This window comes from Oryctolagus cuniculus, chromosome 13 (assembly GCF_051225735.1).
Source record: "Oryctolagus cuniculus isolate XC-2025 breed Fujian yellow rabbit chromosome 13, ASM5122573v1, whole genome shotgun sequence".
NCBI classification, from domain to species: Eukaryota; Metazoa; Chordata; class Mammalia; order Lagomorpha; family Leporidae; genus Oryctolagus; species Oryctolagus cuniculus.
Genome location: NC_142879.1, coordinates 61,852,250 through 61,870,948, shown reverse-complemented (window position 1 = coordinate 61,870,948; position 18,699 = coordinate 61,852,250). Strand labels below are relative to the sequence as shown.

The 18,699-nt window shown below is 44.1% G+C and overlaps 2 protein-coding genes across 3 annotated transcripts; one reads left to right on the top strand and one right to left on the bottom strand.

Moving 5' to 3' along the window:
• Positions 1-2,176: 2,176 nt before the first annotated feature.
• Positions 2,177-11,940, bottom strand: LOC149122622 (uncharacterized). 2 transcript variants are annotated; one of them, XM_089311655.1, is made up of 3 exons: positions 7,906-11,940; positions 3,888-4,048; positions 2,177-2,489 (listed from the first exon to the last, which is right to left on the bottom strand). In XM_089311655.1, the coding sequence occupies exon 1, from the start codon at positions 9,048-9,050 to the stop codon at positions 8,376-8,378; it is 675 nt and encodes a 224-aa protein (XP_089167781.1). In that variant the 5' UTR covers positions 9,051-11,940; the 3' UTR covers positions 2,177-2,489; positions 3,888-4,048; positions 7,906-8,375. The 2 variants fall into 2 exon arrangements, with proteins under 2 accessions (XP_089167781.1, XP_089167782.1); XM_089311656.1 differs by lacking the exon at positions 3,888-4,048.
• Positions 11,941-14,607: 2,667 nt separating this feature from the next.
• LOC149122621 (rab proteins geranylgeranyltransferase component A 2-like) lies at positions 14,608-16,757 on the top strand. Its single transcript, XM_089311653.1, is given in 4 exon segments — positions 14,608-14,857; positions 14,859-15,158; positions 15,160-15,743; positions 15,746-16,757. Coding segments are annotated over 4 exon segments (1,953 nt in total). The 5' UTR covers positions 14,608-14,669; the 3' UTR covers positions 16,627-16,757.
• Positions 16,758-18,699: the final 1,942 nt, after the last annotated feature.

Genomic DNA, 18,699 nt, shown 5'->3' with positions numbered 1-18,699 from the left:
AACTGCCTGCAGGTGCTTACAAGCCCTATCAGGCAAACCGAATCCAAGCCTTCTCATTGCCATATTGTGGGGAGGCTTATTGGTGTTGATTCGTGCCTATCTTCGGTGACCTGCAGCTCATACTCTGGTCGAGCCGCCTGTTGGTGCTTACCGCCCTAATCAGGCAGACCGAATCCAAGCTCTCTCATTGCCATGTTGTGGGGTGACTTATTGGTGTTGATAACGTGCCTGTCTTCGGTGACCTGCGGCGCATAAGCTGCTAGCCGCCCGCAGGTGCTCATCGCCTCACTAATCAGGCAGACCGAATCCAAGCCTTCTCATTGCAGTATTGTGGGGAGGCCTTTCTATTTCTCTATTTCTCTATCTCCGGGCATTCCTATTTCTCCCATTTTACTTCTGTCTTCCAGCATTCCTATTTCTCTCATTTTACTTCTAAACTTCTGTTTCTCTTATCCCTGCGGCTTCCCAGCGCCCGCCCCGAGGCTGCTTCTCGGCACCTCGCCCAGCGGCAGCTTCACGGCTCTGCGCTCTGCGGCTTCCCGGTGCCTCGCCCCGCCGGCGGGCTCCCGGCTCTGCGCGGCTCGGCTTCGCGCGCACGCTCCACGGTCTCCACGCACTTCGCGCCTGCACCACGGCCTCGCGCCTGCCCCGCGTTCCTTATCTATTCACGCCCCGTGCTCTCTCTGCACGCAGCGGCTTCCGCGAGTCACACAGCGTAGCTTACGTCTCCGCCACTAGTATTCAATCCAAGTTCCCCGGACTAACCTGGCGAATTCCAACCTGGCGGCCCACGTCTCTGGTTCCAGATCTTCGCCTCTTGCTCCCCGGGGTGACTTGAAGAATTCCAAGGTGGCTTACGTTTCCGCCTCGGCCTGCACTCGCGGCTTCATCCTCCCTAACATTTTTCTCTACCCGGTATGTTTCCCTAAGTTTTCTTCCAACAATATTCCTCCCTCATTTCTCCTGGCTTCTCCCCACAGTCCGTATCCGAGTCTAAGTTTCTTCTAGGTTTCACTTTCACTTTCAACCTGCAGTCCGTATCTAAGTCTAAGTTTCTTCTTGCTTTCACTTTAAATCCTAATTTCTTTCCCACAGTCCATATCCGAGTCCAAGCCTCCTCCAGGTTTCACTTTCGCTTTCAATCTCCTAGCTTCCCCGCCATAGTCCGCATCCGAGTCTATGAAAGCTTTCACTTTCGCTTTCAATCCTAACTTCTTTCCCACAGTCCATATCCGAGTCTATGCCTAGGCTTTCAATAGCTTCTTCCGGCACCTAGGCTCTTTGCTAGTCTCTCGCTCCGGTATTTTCCCACTTCTTCCCGTTTCTTCCCTCTTAGGTTTCCTATCCGAGTCACGGCACCAGTATGTCGCTCCCCCTCTTCGTGGAGGAGCAACACTAAACCTTGCCTAGGCTTCATATCCGAGTCACGGCACCATTATGTCGCTCCCCGTCTTCGTGGAGGAACGACCCAGGACCCTGCGCTGTTCTTTTGTCTGCTCGGCCCTCCCCGGGTTTGCTGCTGGTCCTTCCCGGGTTGGCTACTGTCCCTTCCACCTCCGTGGAAGGGCGGTTCCCCCTGGCCACTTTCCCCACTTCCGCAGGGGAGCGGCACACCGCCGGCCGGCTCTCTCGGGGGCTGCACAGGTGTTCCTTCAGATGTTCCCCTTAGATGTTCCTGGTGCATGCCGTCTCTCTCCTCCTTTATAGTCCTCCTCCGCCAATCCTAACTCGGCTGCCCACACGCCGAGTACGCTGCTCTCCTCCAATCAGGAGCAAGTCCTACAGTTTATTGGCTGAACTGGAGGCAGCTGTGTAGAAGCTGTTTCCTCCTCTCCCAGCGCCATATTGTGGGAGAGCAGATGCATAGAATAAGTCTTAATTCCAGTAACTTAGTCTAGTCCGAGTTGCTCCCCACAGTGGATCATCTGGGACTTGAGCCTAGTTCAAGAGATCATCTGTTATGTGATGCCAGTATAACAAACAGTGGCTTAACCAGCTGTACCACAAGGTGGGCCCCATTATACACACACACACACACACACACACATATGCATATATATATTTAAATTAGCCATAAATTCACTAACCAGTTTCTTTAAGTAACTGAATATCCACTCTTTCTTAACCCCTTGGTCACCTAAACTGTATTTTTAATAGCAAAGTACAAATGAGATTTCACTTTCAAAACAAATGTATATATTTGAGGAAGAGTGGCAGGGAGAGGAAGTGTGGACAAGTACACTGTTTACACATTAAGCTGATCCCTACAACTCACCCACCTTGTGTTGTTTGCACAAGGAGAATTGCCATTCAGAACAGAAGACATGTTAGACTGTCTTTTCTCTTTTCAGTTCAATTACATTCACCGAATTACATTTCCTAAGGCAAGAAAAGGTGCAGCTATGTTTGGAAGGATTTTCTGGAAGGGCTCTTCTGCTTGTCACCAGGGACCAAGGGTGGAGAGGCCAGGGAAGGATGTCGTCCTAGTCCTAGAAAGAAGATTACTTGATTGAGTAAAGGTTGATATTTCCTCCCCACTGACACATGGAGGACACGGAAGGCTAAGGGTTACCAATTATTCCAAACAACAATGTCAGATAATACCCACCTACATTATTTATTCCCTTAAGCTTTGCAAAGGACTTTCTTGAAACATAGAAATGATAATGATTTTCTGCTCCAATGTAGAAGGATATGAGGATACTTCAAAAAATTTATGGAAAAAAATGGAATTAAATCATAAACTTCATTTGCAAAAAAAATGAAATTTGTATTTGTATTTTGTATTTTTTTTGTATTTTGTATTTTTTTCCAGAATACGCATCAGAATATGCATTTTTCTGTGGACTTTTTGAAGACTTTTGTTATTACAATGACCCTCTTTCTGCTTTGGGAGTGGCCCTACAATACAAAAGACTTGAAGAATTCCCCTACCTTAAAGGGCAGTGCTGGGTAGCACTCACAGGAGGAACTGGAAGCCTGCTCTGCATAGTTTGGCCTATTCTCACCTCCAAACTGCTTAAGAGAAAGCAAGGAATTCATCAGGCACTTGGGAAGACTTTGGATCAGTTCTTCCTTAGAGTTCTCAGAGTAGTGGAGGAACCATGACTTCTCTCTGCTTTTTCTACCCAAGGACACTGAGGGGGAAAGAATGAGGCTGGCCAGCTGTCTACAGAAGACCACTTGCTGAATTTGGTGGAGCAAGGAATTTCTAGTGGGTCACATACTGGACTGTGTAAAAGAGACATACTGCATCATTTTGGGAAGGGTACTGCTGAGAAGACTTCCTCTGTCTATGGCCATACCCCCCTAAATGCCCCTGATCTCATCTGATCTTGTAAGTAGGGTCAGCCCTGGTTAATACTTCGATGGAAGAAGGTTAGCCCTGTTGTTAGCAGCCCTAAGCAGGGTCTGAAAGGGAGCCCCAAAGAGCCAGTTGATGAAGTCATTAACCCTATCTAGGGAGGCATGCAAGAAAGGTTTCAGGGAACACAGGTTTTCTAAGGAATGCACAAATCACCATAAAAGAAACAAACAACAATTAAATTCAATACAATCAGAAAGCACAAACATCAGAGGACAACTTTACCAATCAGGGAAGGATTTTTCCTTGCAAATCTGGAGGAGAAATAGCAGCGTTAGCAAGTAGTGGATCAAGGAAATGGGAGAAGTAACTTGTCTTCCCCACTTGCATCCCACAGAAATTCTCTAGGCCTGAGCAGATCCTATTTTGGAGGGTGGACAAATGAGTTTTACATGGGTTTTAACATTTCATATGACAACATTCTAAACTTAACTGATAGTGATCAGAAAATATTTGGAACTTGTCAACGTTTAATCAAAGGACAGGAAAGAGCAAATAGAAAAAAGACATCTGAGGCTGGCACTTTGGCTCACTTGGCTAATCCTCTGCCTGCGGCGCCAGCACCTGGGATTCTAGTCCCAGTTGGGGCGCCAGATTCTGCCCTGGTTGCTCCTCTTCCAGTCCAGCTCTCTGCTGTGGCCCAGGAAGGCAGTGGAGGATGACCCAAGTGCTTGGGCCCTGAACCTGCATGGGAGACAAGGAGGCAACACCTGGTTCCTGGCTTCGGATCAGCACAGTGCGCCAGCCATAACAGCCATTTGGGGGGTGAACCAACAGAAAAAGTAAGACCTTTCTCTCTGTCTCTCTCTCACTGTCTAGCTCAGACTGTCAAAAAAAATAAATTAAAAAAAAGACATCTGAAATGAGTAGTGGGAGAAAGCAAACTTACTTTTTGCTTGTACTATACTGAGTCTAACTTGCTAAGTGATCACATTAGTTTCCCTCTACTCTGAGAGGGTGAGGCACAAACACAATTTCCACATGCTTTCTCCTCCACTCCTTCCTTTTCTTGTTTTTTTTTTTTTTTTTTAAATTGTGGTAACACATCTGTAACAAAATTTACCATTTGAATCACTTTTAAGTGCACAATTCAGAGGCATTAAGACATACACAATGTTGTGCAACTATCACTACTATCCATTTCCAGGACTTTTTCATCATCCTAGCAGAAACTCTGTACCCATTAAGCACTAACTCCTCATTGCCTCTTCCTCCAGCCTCTGGTAACCATCATCCTACTTCCCATCTCTATAAATTTGGCTACTCTACATATCACTTATAAGTGGAATCATAAAATATTTGTTTTTTATGTCATTTATTTCACTTAGGCTAATGTTTTCAAAGTTCATCCATGCTATAACATGTTCCAGAATTTAATTCCTTGCTGCTGCTAAAAATAGTTCATCATGTACATATACCATTCACTTGTTGATGGGCATTTGAGTTATCTCCACCTTTCAATTATTGTGAACAATGCTGCTATGAACATTGGTATACAGTCTAGGTCCCTATGTTCACTTCTTTGGGGTATGTAGTTGGGATTGAAATTGCTGGATCATATGTTAATTACGTTTAACATTTTCCAGAACCATTAAACTGTTTTCCCCAGTAGCTGTACCGTTTTACATTCCTATTGGCAGTTTCCCAGTGTTTAAATTTCTTCACGTGTTTGTCCACACTTATTTTTTGTGCCATTTGTTTTCCTCATGGCCATTCTAGTAGGTATGAAACAGTATTTCTTTTGGTTTTGATTTTCACTGTCCCTGCTGACTGATGATGTTGAACTTCTTTTCAGGTGCTTATTTTTTTAAAAAGATTTATTTTTGTGAATGGCAAGAACAGCAGAGAGAGAGAGAGAGAGGTGGGGAGAGATGTAGAAAAATCTTCCATCTCCGGATTCATTCCTCAAATGGCTGCAATAGCCAGGGTTGGGCCAGGCTAAAGTAGGAGCCAGGAACCACAGCCAGGTCTCACATGAGTTTCAGGGTCCCAAGCATTAAGCCACCATCTGCTCTCTTCCAAGGCACATTAGCAGGAAAATAGATCAGAAGTAGATGAGCTGGGACAGGAACTGGACCCTGACATGGTATGCCAGCCCCACAAGAGGTATCTTAACTTGCTGGATCACAATGCTGGTCCCTCAAGTGCTTACTGACCATTTGCGTATCTTTGGGGAACTGTCTGCTCAAATCTTTTGCCCACTTTTGAATTAGGTTATGGAGATTTTTGTTGTTGTTGAGTAGGAGTTCTTTATATATTCTGGATACTAGGCCTTTATAAGGTAAAAGATTTGCAAATATTCCTCCCATTTTGTAGGTTATCTTTTCACTTTTTTGAAAGTGTTCTTTGAGGCACAGCATGTTTTAATTTTGATCAAGTCTATATATTTTCTCTTGTTGTCTGTGCTCATATAATTTATGATCTTATACTTTTAGTTCCTGCATTTAGGTCTGTCATGTATTTTGAGGATCCAACTTCATGCTTTGTTATATGGATATACAGTTTCCCAGCATTTGTGGAAAGCCTGTCCTATCTGCACTGAATGGTCTTGGCATGCTTGTTGAAAATCAATTAACCAAATGTGAGGGCTTATATAATGACTGTCTGTTCTATTCCATTGGTCTGCATGGTGTTCCTCATGCCAGTACTTCACTGGCTTTTCTACTTGTCGTATTTTGCCATTATCCTATCACTGTAAAATTCTGAAACTGAATTGAAACATACTTCACTATTAAAAAAGGAAATCATGTATGTGGTATCATTGCCTATTTCTGCCATTGAATAAATATCTTTTACAGTTCATAGTATTGTAAAAATAACTGGATCAAAATTCTTAATATTTGCCAAGAGCCTCTTACTCCTTTTCCTTCAGTTCTGTTTTTGCCCTTGCATAGGCTTCACTGTGATAGAGGACAAGCCAAAGTCCTTTTATGAAAATGGCCTAGACCCTGCATGGCCCGGCTAATCCCCACTCAAGCACATCTCTGACCTCACTTCCTAATTCTCATTCTGCCCCAAACACGCAGGCTTCCTTGTTCCTTCAAGGTGTGCTAAATGCAGTCCTCTCCATACATGTATGCTGTGCCTGCAATACTCAGTACAGTCCTTACTGCCTTCTGTTTCTTTGTGGAACTTATCAGCATCTGATACCCTTTGTATGTACTCATTTGATTATTGTCTGTCCAGCTAACACCACCAGAATGTGAGCGTTATGAGGGCAGGGACTCAGCACCAAAGATGAAATGAATACTCTAGAAAGAAATATAGTGAGTCCCTTATTCATTCCTTCAGAAAATATTTATTCAGAATTTACTATAGTCTAGGCACTATGCTGAAAATACAGTGGACCTTAGACATATAGAACTTGTGAAATGGTTGCATAAATCTAAAAGATATATATATATATATATATATATATATATATATGGGCAGGCTAGACAGTATCATAGGTAGCAAGTCCATATTAGAAATCTCAAAAGAAAATCAACATTTTGCAGGCATAGCATGTTGCCCTTCAGCTGTTGCCCAATGCACAGGATGAAGAATTGACTGACTAGCCCATCTGTCCCCTGGGAATGTGGAAAGGGGGTTCATTAAAACACCAGTCACACTTTATTGATCTTTTGAACAGAGGTGGGAGGTGTAAACACCCTCATGGAGAGCAACTACTTTAGCTTCCACTCTGTGCCAGTCACAGGTGCCCAGGACAGCCTGCAGTGTGACTCAGGATTGCTATCCTCCTGTGAGGCCTTGGTATGGACCATGCAATGACAAAGACAAAAGCAGCCCTTGCAGAATGTGATCACGTTCACAATCTATATTTGACTTGTACTATATTTTCATCGCTACTGGGGCAAAGGCCTAGCTGAAAATGTGTGTTCTAAATATAGCACCTACTGCCCTATACCTGAAGTAGGCAGGCATATAGGTTAAAATCGATTAGGTTTGTGAGCTGGAAGACCACACCTTCCCCATGCCTGTGTGACCTCATGCCCTGCCTGATACCTTCGCCATGCCCCGTGTGATTTCATGCCCCTACCTGGCCACACCTGGGTGCCCACCAGCCAATCAGTTAATTAACCACTCCCCTTTGGAAGTGGGTTAAAAGCCTGGGACACGGTGTGTCCTGCCCTTCTCTTCTTCCCTGGCCTCTTGCCAGGATGGGGCTTGCTGTAGCCCTGCGCCTCCAGGCTTCCTGGCCTAGATGCTTTTCCACGTGGCTGGTTCCTGGTGCTCAGTATAAACCCAGATTTACCTCTCTCAATAAAGCTCTCACTCTCCTATGCATCTTTGTCAATAAATAAAGGCTTAAAATGTACCATGCTGCCTCGTTTATCTGTGCCAGTATTTAGAATTCTCTAAATATTAGGCAAGAACCCTCTCAGGCATATAATAGTGGGGCTTTATTAATAAGCATATGGTGAAATTATATGGCACCCCAAATTCCGGTAGCATATGTGGCATCTCAGATGGTGCTTCTGGGGAACTCTAAGGGACCACATTTTTGTATAAATTTTAGGGGGTCTTGACCGATTTCATACCTGCTAGATTCAGGTTGACGCACAGCCCCGGTAGTCACTGCCGGTGAAGGGCTTCCGCAGGCCATGAGAACAGGACAGATCTACCGCCACTCAGACCAGGGCAGAAAGGAGGAATCTGCCGGTCTTGGTGTCCAGGCAGGGGCTCAACCTCCATTCCACTCTAATGCCAGTTCCTTGCTTATCCTGAAACTTTCAGAGGTGCCAGGCTTCCTTCGCCTGGCCACTGCGACACATTCTCTTATAATTTCTTGAACAGTTCGCATCCTGCAGCTGTCGGGGAGGTGGGTCATTTTCCCCTCTAATCACTCTCCCAGTTTTCTTCCTCAGTTGTCCTGTTTGTCAGGCCATTTGGCGGGTGCTGTATCCCACGCTTTTCACTGTCGTGTTTTCTTTTTTTCCACATAAGTGTGTGAGGCGGGGTGGGCCTTGCACACCAGTGGTGGGTTAGTACAGCCCCCTGAGAAAGAAACCTAGGGCGGCAGAGCCTCCTCCGACCCTCTCCCAAGCTCAGGGCTGACCCAGGCGCTCATGAATACTCTGAACGGGTGAAAGGACACGACGCTTTCGAGCTGAGGGGAACGGGGTGACGCGCCCCGAGGGTGTCTTCTCCCTGCGGTCCTGTCTTCCGGGTTCGCCCCTTCGCCAGTCCACGCGCGCCAACGCACGGTAGCGCAGGGACGGAGGGGACGCGCGGAGCGGGACAGCGCTGCGAGCGCGCGCGCGCCTGGGGGCGTGGCTACGGGCTGAGCTGAGCGGAAGGGGCGGGGGAGGGCGGTGCCGGCGCGCGGCGCGGACGCCGCTTCCAGTGCGGTAGCCACAGCGAGCGGCTGGGCTGAAGCCCCACCCAGTGCGGAGCGCGCCGCCCGCTCCAGCGCCTCCGCCCGCCCGCCCGCCGAGCGAGCCGGCCCCGGGCCATGTACTCGGGGAACCGCAGCGGCGAACTGGGCTACTGGGAGGGCGGCGGGGCCGCGGGCGCTGAGGGGCCGGGGCCGGCGGGTACGCTGAGCCCCGCGCCACTCTTCAGTCCGAGCACCTACGAGCGCTTGGCGCTGCTGCTCGGCTCCATCGGGCTGCTGGGCGTCGGCAACAACCTGCTGGTGCTGGTCCTCTACTACAAGTTCCAGCGGCTGCGCACTCCCACGCATCTCTTCCTGGTCAACATCAGCCTCAGCGACCTGCTGGTGTCCGTCTTCGGAGTCACCTTTACCTTCGTGTCCTGCCTGAGGAACGGCTGGGTGTGGGACACCGTGGGCTGCGTGTGGGACGGGTTTAGCAGCAGCCTCTTCGGTGAGTCGCTGCTTCCCGCGCCTCGCCTTGCCCCGCCGCCGGGTTCGGCTCGGCCTCGGTGCCCCTGCCGCGGGACTAGAACCTGGGGTGCCGGCGCGGCAGCCAGAGGATTAGCCAAGTGAGCCACAGCGCCGGCCTGAAGATATGATTTTGTAACCTTGGGAAAGAAATTATTTTTGTGTGTGTGCTCCAGGTGTTTCATTTGTACAAAGATTTGAAAGAATATCAGGTATTAGTATTTCGGGTTTTGATCGTGAAATCCATTCGTAATTTATGACTTTTGTCTTGGCGGGTTTTAGAGCACAAAGTCTTGGTAGCATTATCGAAAATAGTTTTCTTATTCATCAACCGCCAAGCCTTTAAGACTCAAATATTCATAATGATTTAATTTTCGCTTTTAGAAGGAAATCTCATAGATACCATGATTACATTTATTCCAATATTTTCTTTTCCTCTCCAGTGAGCATGAGTCTGAGTATTTCATTTGTACAAAGATTTGAAACATGGGGAGATAGCTGTCACTGTATGTAGGCAGTAATGTAGATGGCTGTGTGATTATACTTTTTATTTTCATTAAAAAATACCAGGCAACTTTTTAGGCATGGCCACGCTTTAAGGAACATGTTTTAAGCCTGTGTCTAAAGTATGGGGGATGCTCCTTTTGGAGGATAACAGTTGTTTTTTTCATAGACATGAAAGTTCTTGTTTCTATGAAGCACGTTTTCTGTGGTGGGAAATTATATATCTGTGCCTGGGAGTTTGAAAGCAAGACTGTATTGAGTTTTTAATAAGCATTGCCACCCACCCTCCTCATCCCTTTCCTCTGCAGACCCCACCCTCCTGTCTCTTCTCCCTTGCCATCCTTGCTGGGGCCCCATCCCAATCAGAAATGATTTTCTAAGACTGCTAGAAGCTAGCACATGGTATTTCACCTAAAGGCTGCTCTGTTTCTTGGGGGCATTTAGCTAGTGCTTTCACTTTGTCCTCTGATTTTAAATTAGGGGTTAAAAATCCTGGCTAAGAGGATCAGAGTCTTATTTAAGACAGGTCAGTAATGAGGTTTTTGTGGAGCTCAACTTGTTCGTAGCAAAGATAAAAAATTTCTTTGCCTGGAGTAAATTCCAAGGATTGTGCTTCTAGATTAGGGTTAAGGATGAAGAAAGGAAAGGTGCTTCACTTCCCCGGTTATCTCTGAGCAAGAACCAACCAACCAAGCAACTAGCTGTGGAGTACTGCAGGTGTGGCAGAAATAAAAGAAATGCTGCAGAGGCTTTTGGAGAGGCTGCCCTCTTTAATGGGAAGATCATTGACATAAGAATGAGTTAATCTCTACAGCATTGGTTTTCTCTGTTATGGGGTACTTGAGCTCCCTGTTCTTTAAGGCCATCCACTTCCTTTGTATTTTGATAAGACTTTTGATATCTGTAGGCTAGAGAGTGCCTAATGTTAGTGGTTGTGACCACTTTATCCCACCCTCAGCTCTGTCCCCTTCTAAGCCAAGAAGATGGTCGTACTTCTTCAGGTAACATCATAGGTTCTATCTCCATCTTCACACCCTGCTGAGGAAGGCGGAAGAAGTAATTCAGACACACTAACGTATTTACATGAGCAGACCAATTAACTACATGTAGTACAAATCTGGTAGAAGGTGGCATCCTGCCCTGGGTGTGGTCCTGGGATAGAAACATAGTTTTGAGAGATGTTAGAGGCCTTTTTTAAAGATAATCCCGTGATGCTCTTGAGCCTCCTCTGTCACTTCTATTGAGCTTCTCTGTACTCTAATTCATTAATAAGGGGACAAGGGAGGAACATGGGCATATTTTACTCTTGTCGTTATCTAGGAGAGTTTTTGATGGAACTATTGAGCATAGTATAATCACTGTTTCTGCTAAAACACCATCTCTATACAGAATGACCTTGGCTACAATCCTTGATCAAAATGGAAACATTCGGATTTAAGTTGGTCTTTTAAAGACCCTCTGGTGCTTCCCTGACATTCAGAAAATCAATAGACATATCTCAATAGATAAATACAAATAAAACATCTTTGCTGAGTTTCTAACTGTCCTCAGAAATCAAATGGTAAATAGAAAGCTTATTCCCTCTAGATCATACTGAGTTATATTTGATGGTGTCATAGCTCTGACATTCTGACTCTATGATTTCCTACATGATACAAAGAATACAAAGTAATAGTTCTAACATTTATGGCAGGCACCACGTTAATCACCATGTTAATCACTTCACATATGGTATCTTACTTGGGGGTTCAGTCAGGATTTGCATTTGCTGCTAGACTGAAGACTGAGAAATTAAACAGAAAGGTAAGAGGGGTAAATAAGAGGTGGGGATTCCAATGTATTTGGTTTTAAAACCTGCCAGTGCCGAATTCTGATCTTCATCTCTCTTTCCATTCATTTTTTAATGAGACTAAATTTTTTGATGTTCAATAAAAATCCTCCATCTGAGACTTTTCCAAACATCTATTAAACAGCCCTGTGTATTTTCTACTCTCATTGGTGGTCAGTGAACACTCACAGTACTCCCTCTTTCTGTAGACCTCAGGGACAGGTCTACACATGATCTTGTACCTTCTTTTCTTGTTTAGTTAGCAGGGTTTATGGTCCCCAATATAGCAAAAGCCTAAAAGGCAGGAACTGTTCAAAGCTCTTATATTTTCCTTATGTAATTCATCAATGAATTGATATGCAAAGATTCAGAAATATTTTTCATTCAATCAAAAAAAAAATAAAATAAAAAAAAATACATGAGCAGACCAGGCAACTGGCTTATTTTGTGCTCAGATCATGGCTTCTCAGGGAATGCTGAAAATTATCTTTTAGTCAGAGGTCCTCATTAGACAGGACTATGAAGATTATCATTTTCATTTAAACTGAGCAGTGAGGTTAGTGACCTAGTCAATTTGATATAAGTTCCCATTGAATGACTTATTTTATCAGTATTCAGAGTAATTAGTCATTTTAGCATCAGCAAGATGCAGCTTGTATTAATCTAGATTTCAGTAGATTTGGTGACAGCAAAAATCAGGTCAGAGAACCCTCACTGATACTCTGCATTGATGAATGATAGAAAGGTTAGCAATGTGGTGTGTGTAGTGCTTTAGCTTAAAGACTTCCAGGTGGGTATGCCCTTCAGTTTCTTCATTGTTCTCCCTCTGGCTACACCCTGGAATCACATACACCTTTTTTTCTGCATGTGGCACTTAGCCAGCATTATGCCTTTGTTCACTACCCTTTGAAAAGTAAGTATAGCAAACAACATGGGTCATCTTGGCAGGAGATACTTAAGACCTTTTTCTTGGGATACAGAGATTTAGAGATGGCAGAGGCAGTCTGGCAAAATGCAAACACTACCCTGTTCAAATGTTAGAAGTGTTACTTATATTAAGATGCTTGATATACTAAGCCAGGAACCAACTTTCTTGATACTTTACACTTACAAAACATACATGCATATGGAGATTAACATTTTTTAGATATTTTCCCTATCAGTATGCCTTTTCTTGTACACACCTAAATGTTTTCAAATGCTAGTCATTAACTGAATCAATAATCTTTTTGTAATAATCTGACTTGTTAACTGCTACCATGAAATCCTAAGGGTAGGCTGGTGCCGTGGCTCACTAGGCTAATCCTCCGCTTTGCGGCGCCAGCACACCGGATTCTAGTCCCAGTCAGGGTGCCGGATTCTGTCCCGGTTGCCCCTCTTCCAGGCCAGCCCTCTGCTGTGGCCAGGGAGTGCAGTGGAGGATGGCCCAGGTGCTTGGGCCCTGCACCCCATGGGAGACCAGGAGAAGTACCTGGCTCCTGCCATCGGATCAGTGCGGTGCGCCGGCCACAGCCTTCTGGCCGCGGCGGCCATTGGAGGGTGAACCAACGGCAAAGGAAGACCTTTCTCTCTGTCTCTCTCTCTCACTGTCCACTCTGCCTGTAAAAAAAAAAAAAAAAAAAAAAAAAAAATCCTAAGGGTAGTTGGGGTATGGAAAGGTCTTCTATTTGGCTGTTCTGGAATCACTCACAAACTATCCTGGTCACAGAAATATTCCTAATCATGATGTTGTGCACAGTATATTGTCTGTTCCCATAAATAAAGAGGAGACACACATTTCTTTTAGTCAAGAGCTTACAGCTGTGTATAGTTTTATTCAAATATTTTCTAAAAGCTATGAAATTGTATTATTTTAATTATTCTTTATTGTAAAACATTATGACCATTCTTTATATTATATTGCTTGATTTGAGGGGTTATATCTCCATTGTTCATTTTCTTTTTCTTTCTTTTTTTTTTTTTTTTTTTTTTTTGACAGGCAGAGTTAGACAGTGAGAGACAGAGAGAAAGGTCTTCCTTTCCATTGGTTCACCCCCCAAATGGCTGCTGCGGCCGGTGTGCTGCACCAATCCGAAGACAGGTGCTTCCTCCTGGTATCCCATGTGGGTGCAGGGCCCAAGCACTTGGGCCATCCTCCACTGCCTTCCCGGGCCACAGCAGAGAGCTGGACTGGAAGGGGAGCAACCAGGACAGAATCCACTACCCCAACTGGGACTAGAACATGGGGTGCTGGTGCTGCAGGCAGAGGATTAGCCAAGTGAGCGATGGCACCGGCCTTCATTGTTCATTTTCAAGGGACTAAAAAACATGAGAAAGAATTTAATGACTTGCTTTAGTAGAAGTTTATATCCAAGTAAGAAGTCAGGCTCCAATGGTGTAATTGCTGTTGCATGAAATTACTTTTAGATTGTTTTCAATTTTATTCTGCTGCTGTTGATTTCTCAACAATGTTGCAGTGGATTCATTTCTGAGAGGAGCAGCGTGGTGGGGGCAAGAGGCACAGAGTCACCACACAGACCCTGGGAGTCGGGTGAAAGCAGGCTTGAGGCGAGCAGCCCGCAGACTCGTTTATTACAGTTGGAACTACATCTTATATAGCCAAAACCAGCCAATCTGGTCAAGGGGCGGTCTATGCCCCAACCAATCACAGCCTGTTGCCAGGCAGGCTCCGTTGCCAGGTGGGTTTCAAAGCCATTTCTGAGTAACTGACACTCGCTTGCCAGTGGCCACCTTAGCATGGCCTTCTCATTCCACCACAGTATTCTTTTTTTTTTCCTTGAATTTTTTTCTTTCAGAGATGAGTTCCAGTCACAAATGCATATATGATGCATTTTGACATTTACTGCTGAGGTGAAATGCAGAAATGAAAACTACACATCCATTTTAGTATTCTCAGATGTGAATAAATGTACTTTATCATGTTTTTCTGCTGCTGACTTAAAAAAAAAATACTTTAAAAGGGTAACCATTAAACAGCTAGGACCTGCAGCTTCAGTGCTTCTGAGATGAGCTGGAACATCACAAGCAGAGATTTTATTTCAGCATGATCACATCTCAGCTGAGCCCTCAGCCTATATTCATATGCATTTCCTCCATCAGTAGTTGTCAGCAGACGGTTTCCTCCTAGGATGGCGGACAGTCTCCCCACAGAGTTTGATGTGGTTGTAATAGGGACAGGTTTGCCAGAGTCTATCCTTGCAGCTGCATGTGCAAGAAGTGGTCAGAGGGTTCTGCATATTGATTCAAGAAGTTATTGTGGAGGAAACTGGGCTAGTTTCAGCTTTTCCGGATTACTATCCTGGCTGAATGAGTATCAACAAAACTGACATTGGGGAAGAAAGTATTGCTACATGGCAAGACTCAATCCATGAAACAGAAGAAGCCATCCCTCTTTGCAAGAAGGATAAAAGCTTCCAACATACAGAAGTTTTTTGTTACGCCAGTCAAGATATGGAGGACTGTGTTGAAGACATTGGTGCTGTGCCAAAAAATCCTTCCTCAGCGGCATCTAGTATCCTCACAGAACCTCTGAATTCTGCAGCCTTCCCCAAAGGAAGGCACTCATCAGACTTTGCTCACTATGAAATGTCTGCAAAACACACTCAAAAAAATGAAACAGATTTCACTTGAAGTAACTGATATAGAAGAATCACTGGAGAAAGAAAAGTATTGTGGAGACAAAACTGCATACACAGTTTCAGATGGCGATGAAGATAAAAACAACCCTAAAGAAGACAATACTGACCAACAAAAAAGAAATAGGACTACTTATTCTCAAATAATTAAAGAAGAGAGGAGATTTAATATTGATTTGGTGTCAAGGCTGCTATATTCTCAAGGATCCTTAATTGATCTTTTAATAAAATCCAATGTTAGTCGTTATGCTGAATTTAAAAATGTCACCAGGATTGTTGCATTTCAGGAAGGGAAGGTGGAACAGGTTCCTTGTTCTAGAGCAGATGTCTTTAATAGCAAAAAACTCACCATGGTTGAAAAGAGGATGCTAATGAAATTTCTTACATTCTGTCTAGACTATGAGCAGCATCCTGATGAATACCAAGATTTCAAACAATGTTCATTTTCAGAGTACTTGAAAACTAAAAACCTAACCCCTAACCTCCAACATTTTGTGCTACATTCAATTGCAATGACATCAGAAATCTCATGCACTACATTAGATGGTCTTAAAGCAACAAAAAATTTTTTCGGTGTCTTGGATGGTTCAGCAACACTCCCTTTTTATTTCCTGTGTATGGCCAAGGTGAAATCCCCCAGTGTTTCTGCAGAATGTGTGCAGTTTTTGGTGGAATCTACTGTCTTCATCATAAAGTACAATGTCTTGTAGTTGACAAAGAATCTGGAAGATGTCAAGCCATTATAGATCACTTTGGTCAAAGAATAAATGCTAAGTATTTTATCATGGAGGATAGTTACCTTTCTCAGGAAACATGCTCAAATGTGCAGTATAAGCAGATCTCAAGAGCAGTGCTCATCACAGATCAGTCTCTACTAAAGACAAATTCAGATCAGCAGATTTCCATTTTGATAGTGCCTCCAGTGGAAGCACAGACTTGTTCTGTCCAGGTCACAGAATTATGTTCTTCAACTATGACATGCATGGAAGACACGTATCTGGTACAGCTAACCTGTCCATCTTCAAAAACGGCACGAGAAGACCTAGAACCAGTGACGCAGAAATTATTCACTCCTTATGCTGAAACAGAAATGGAACAGGAAGGGCCTACAAAACCAAGACTCTTGTGGGCTCTTTATTTTAACATGAGAGATTCCTCAGGAGTCAGCAGAGGCTCCTATGATGGCTTACCTTCCAGTGTTTATGTCTGCTCTGGGCCTGACTGTGGCCTGGGAAATGAGCATGCAGTCAAGCAAGCCGAAACACTTTTTCAGGAGATCTTTCCAGGTGAAGAATTCTGCCCTCCACCTCCAAATCCAGAAGACATTATCTATGATGGTGATGACAGGCTACTGGAGGCTTCTGGAACCAGTGATACAACAATGGCCAAACAAGAATCCTCTGAGGACAGCAAAAACTTAGAAAGTCCAGGGAAGCAGCTTCAAAATTAGAAGAAGAAAAAAGTGGAAATCCTCTTCATCTTGGCATCAGAATATTCTCATTTGAAGGCCATGGTTCCATATGAATAATTGGAAGTGGTTATATGGTGAATGCTCTGCAGATTTTGTGTTTGACTCCGCTTAGGGTATTCAGCCTTAGGTGTTTTTTATTAACCTGTCACTAATTTGACTTGTCAGTTGTTGGAGTCTTTGTTTCAGAATCTGCTCTGTGATCAGAATCTTAAAACAGGGATACCTTTGTTTTAATATTGTATGCATTGAGTTCCATGTTAGCAACTCTACTTAAAGGTAACATTGTATATACTATTGATCTTCAGACTGTCATTTTCTACAGGACAATAAATAGGACCTTAGGAATATTTTAGTTACTTTGGCAGCTATCACATCTGTTTGAACAGTGAAATACATAAATAGTAAATTATGTGGGTCTTTGTATATAATATAAAAACGCAGAGTTCATAGTAGGAATATCAATATAAGTGCCAATATGATAAAAGACATTTGTTAGCCGGCGCCGCAGCTCACTAGGCTAATCCTCCGCCTTGCGGCGCCGGCACACCGGGTTCTAGTCCCGGTTGGGGCACCGGATTCTGCCCCGGTTGCCCCTCTTCCAGGCCAGCTCTCTGCTGTGGCCAGGGAGTGCAGTGGAGGATGGCCCAAATGCTTGGGCCCTGCACCCCATGGGAGACCAGGAGAAGCACCTGGCTCCTGCCTTTGGATCAGTGCGGTGCACTGGCCGCAGCGCGCCGGCCGTGGCGGCCATTGGAGGGTGAACCAACGGCAAAGGAAGACCTTTCTCTCTGTCTCTCTCACTGTCCACTCTGCCTGTCAAAAAAAAAAAAAAAGACATTTGTTTATATTTGTTAAAAGATTAGCTGTGCGTGATTCTTTATTCTTTGTGAAGAATTTTACATTTTGCCATTTATTTCTCCTAGAAGACTCTTATAACTGATGGGGCAGTGAAGCCATCCAGCATTGCTTTCTACTTTGTGAAAATAATCTGAGTTCACTTAACTGAAGAGCTCAGAAAATTCCTGCAGAGTCCTGCTCTAGCACGTGAAAGAAAAGGACTTCCAACAAATAACTCAGGCCCAAAGGAAAAATAAATCACCTCAGGAAAAAGTTGGTTTGGAATGGCTGTTTGAAATTCCTGAAAAGGAAGTCCTATGGAGAAACAGGATGAGTCACTTTTAAAATTTGAGATTACAGCCAGTTGTAAAAACCCTCTGTAAGTAGTTTACCTGCAGTTTTCTCAGGGTGTAACCTATTCCTTGTTGGTTCTACTACCTTAATTAGCAGCATTGACTGCAATTAATAGGAATAAGTCAGAGGAGGATTTATTGTGCTCTTTGCTTATATCCCACCCCACAAATAGGTAAACAGTCTTCATAATCACGTCTGCCTCTTGGCTGTGTTCTGAAGAACAAAAACTCTTCGCAGAACCACTAGAAGGCACAAAACTGACTGTACTCCACTGGAGCTATCAGGAGAGGTTCCTCATTTAGTCTCATGTCTGTTCTTCAGGCAGAGAATGGTGGTCCTATAGGAAGCAAGCCCTTTCCCGAACAGAGCATTCACTGTGTGCCAGGCATTTAATACCGTGCTTTCTCACTACAGCTTCTCAATAACAGTGTGAAGCAGATATTAAGCCATACACTTTTAAAAAGAGATGATGGAAACAATTATTTATAATTTTCTCAGTGCACTGTGTACAAGAGCCATCACTGGAGCCCAACAGGCTTACAAAGCCCTTTTTTCTGTTGTTCATGGTTACAATACTATACATACTGTATTAGAAGGAAAAGGTGCCCATGAAAACCAGAATCTAATATTGCTGGGGAGAAAAGTGGACAGACGCCAGTCTTGCAGTTGACTATTGAATAAGAGAAATATGAAGATTAAGATTAATTATAAGTAAATATATGTTAAAGCTACGAATCTCATAGAAGCAGAATTTGGCTAAGTTTTAACAGAATAATGCTCTTCAGTAACATATCTGTTGGTCTGAAGATTGTTATATAAAACAACTATTGGCCAAAATATACTCTGAATAGTCTTTTGTTC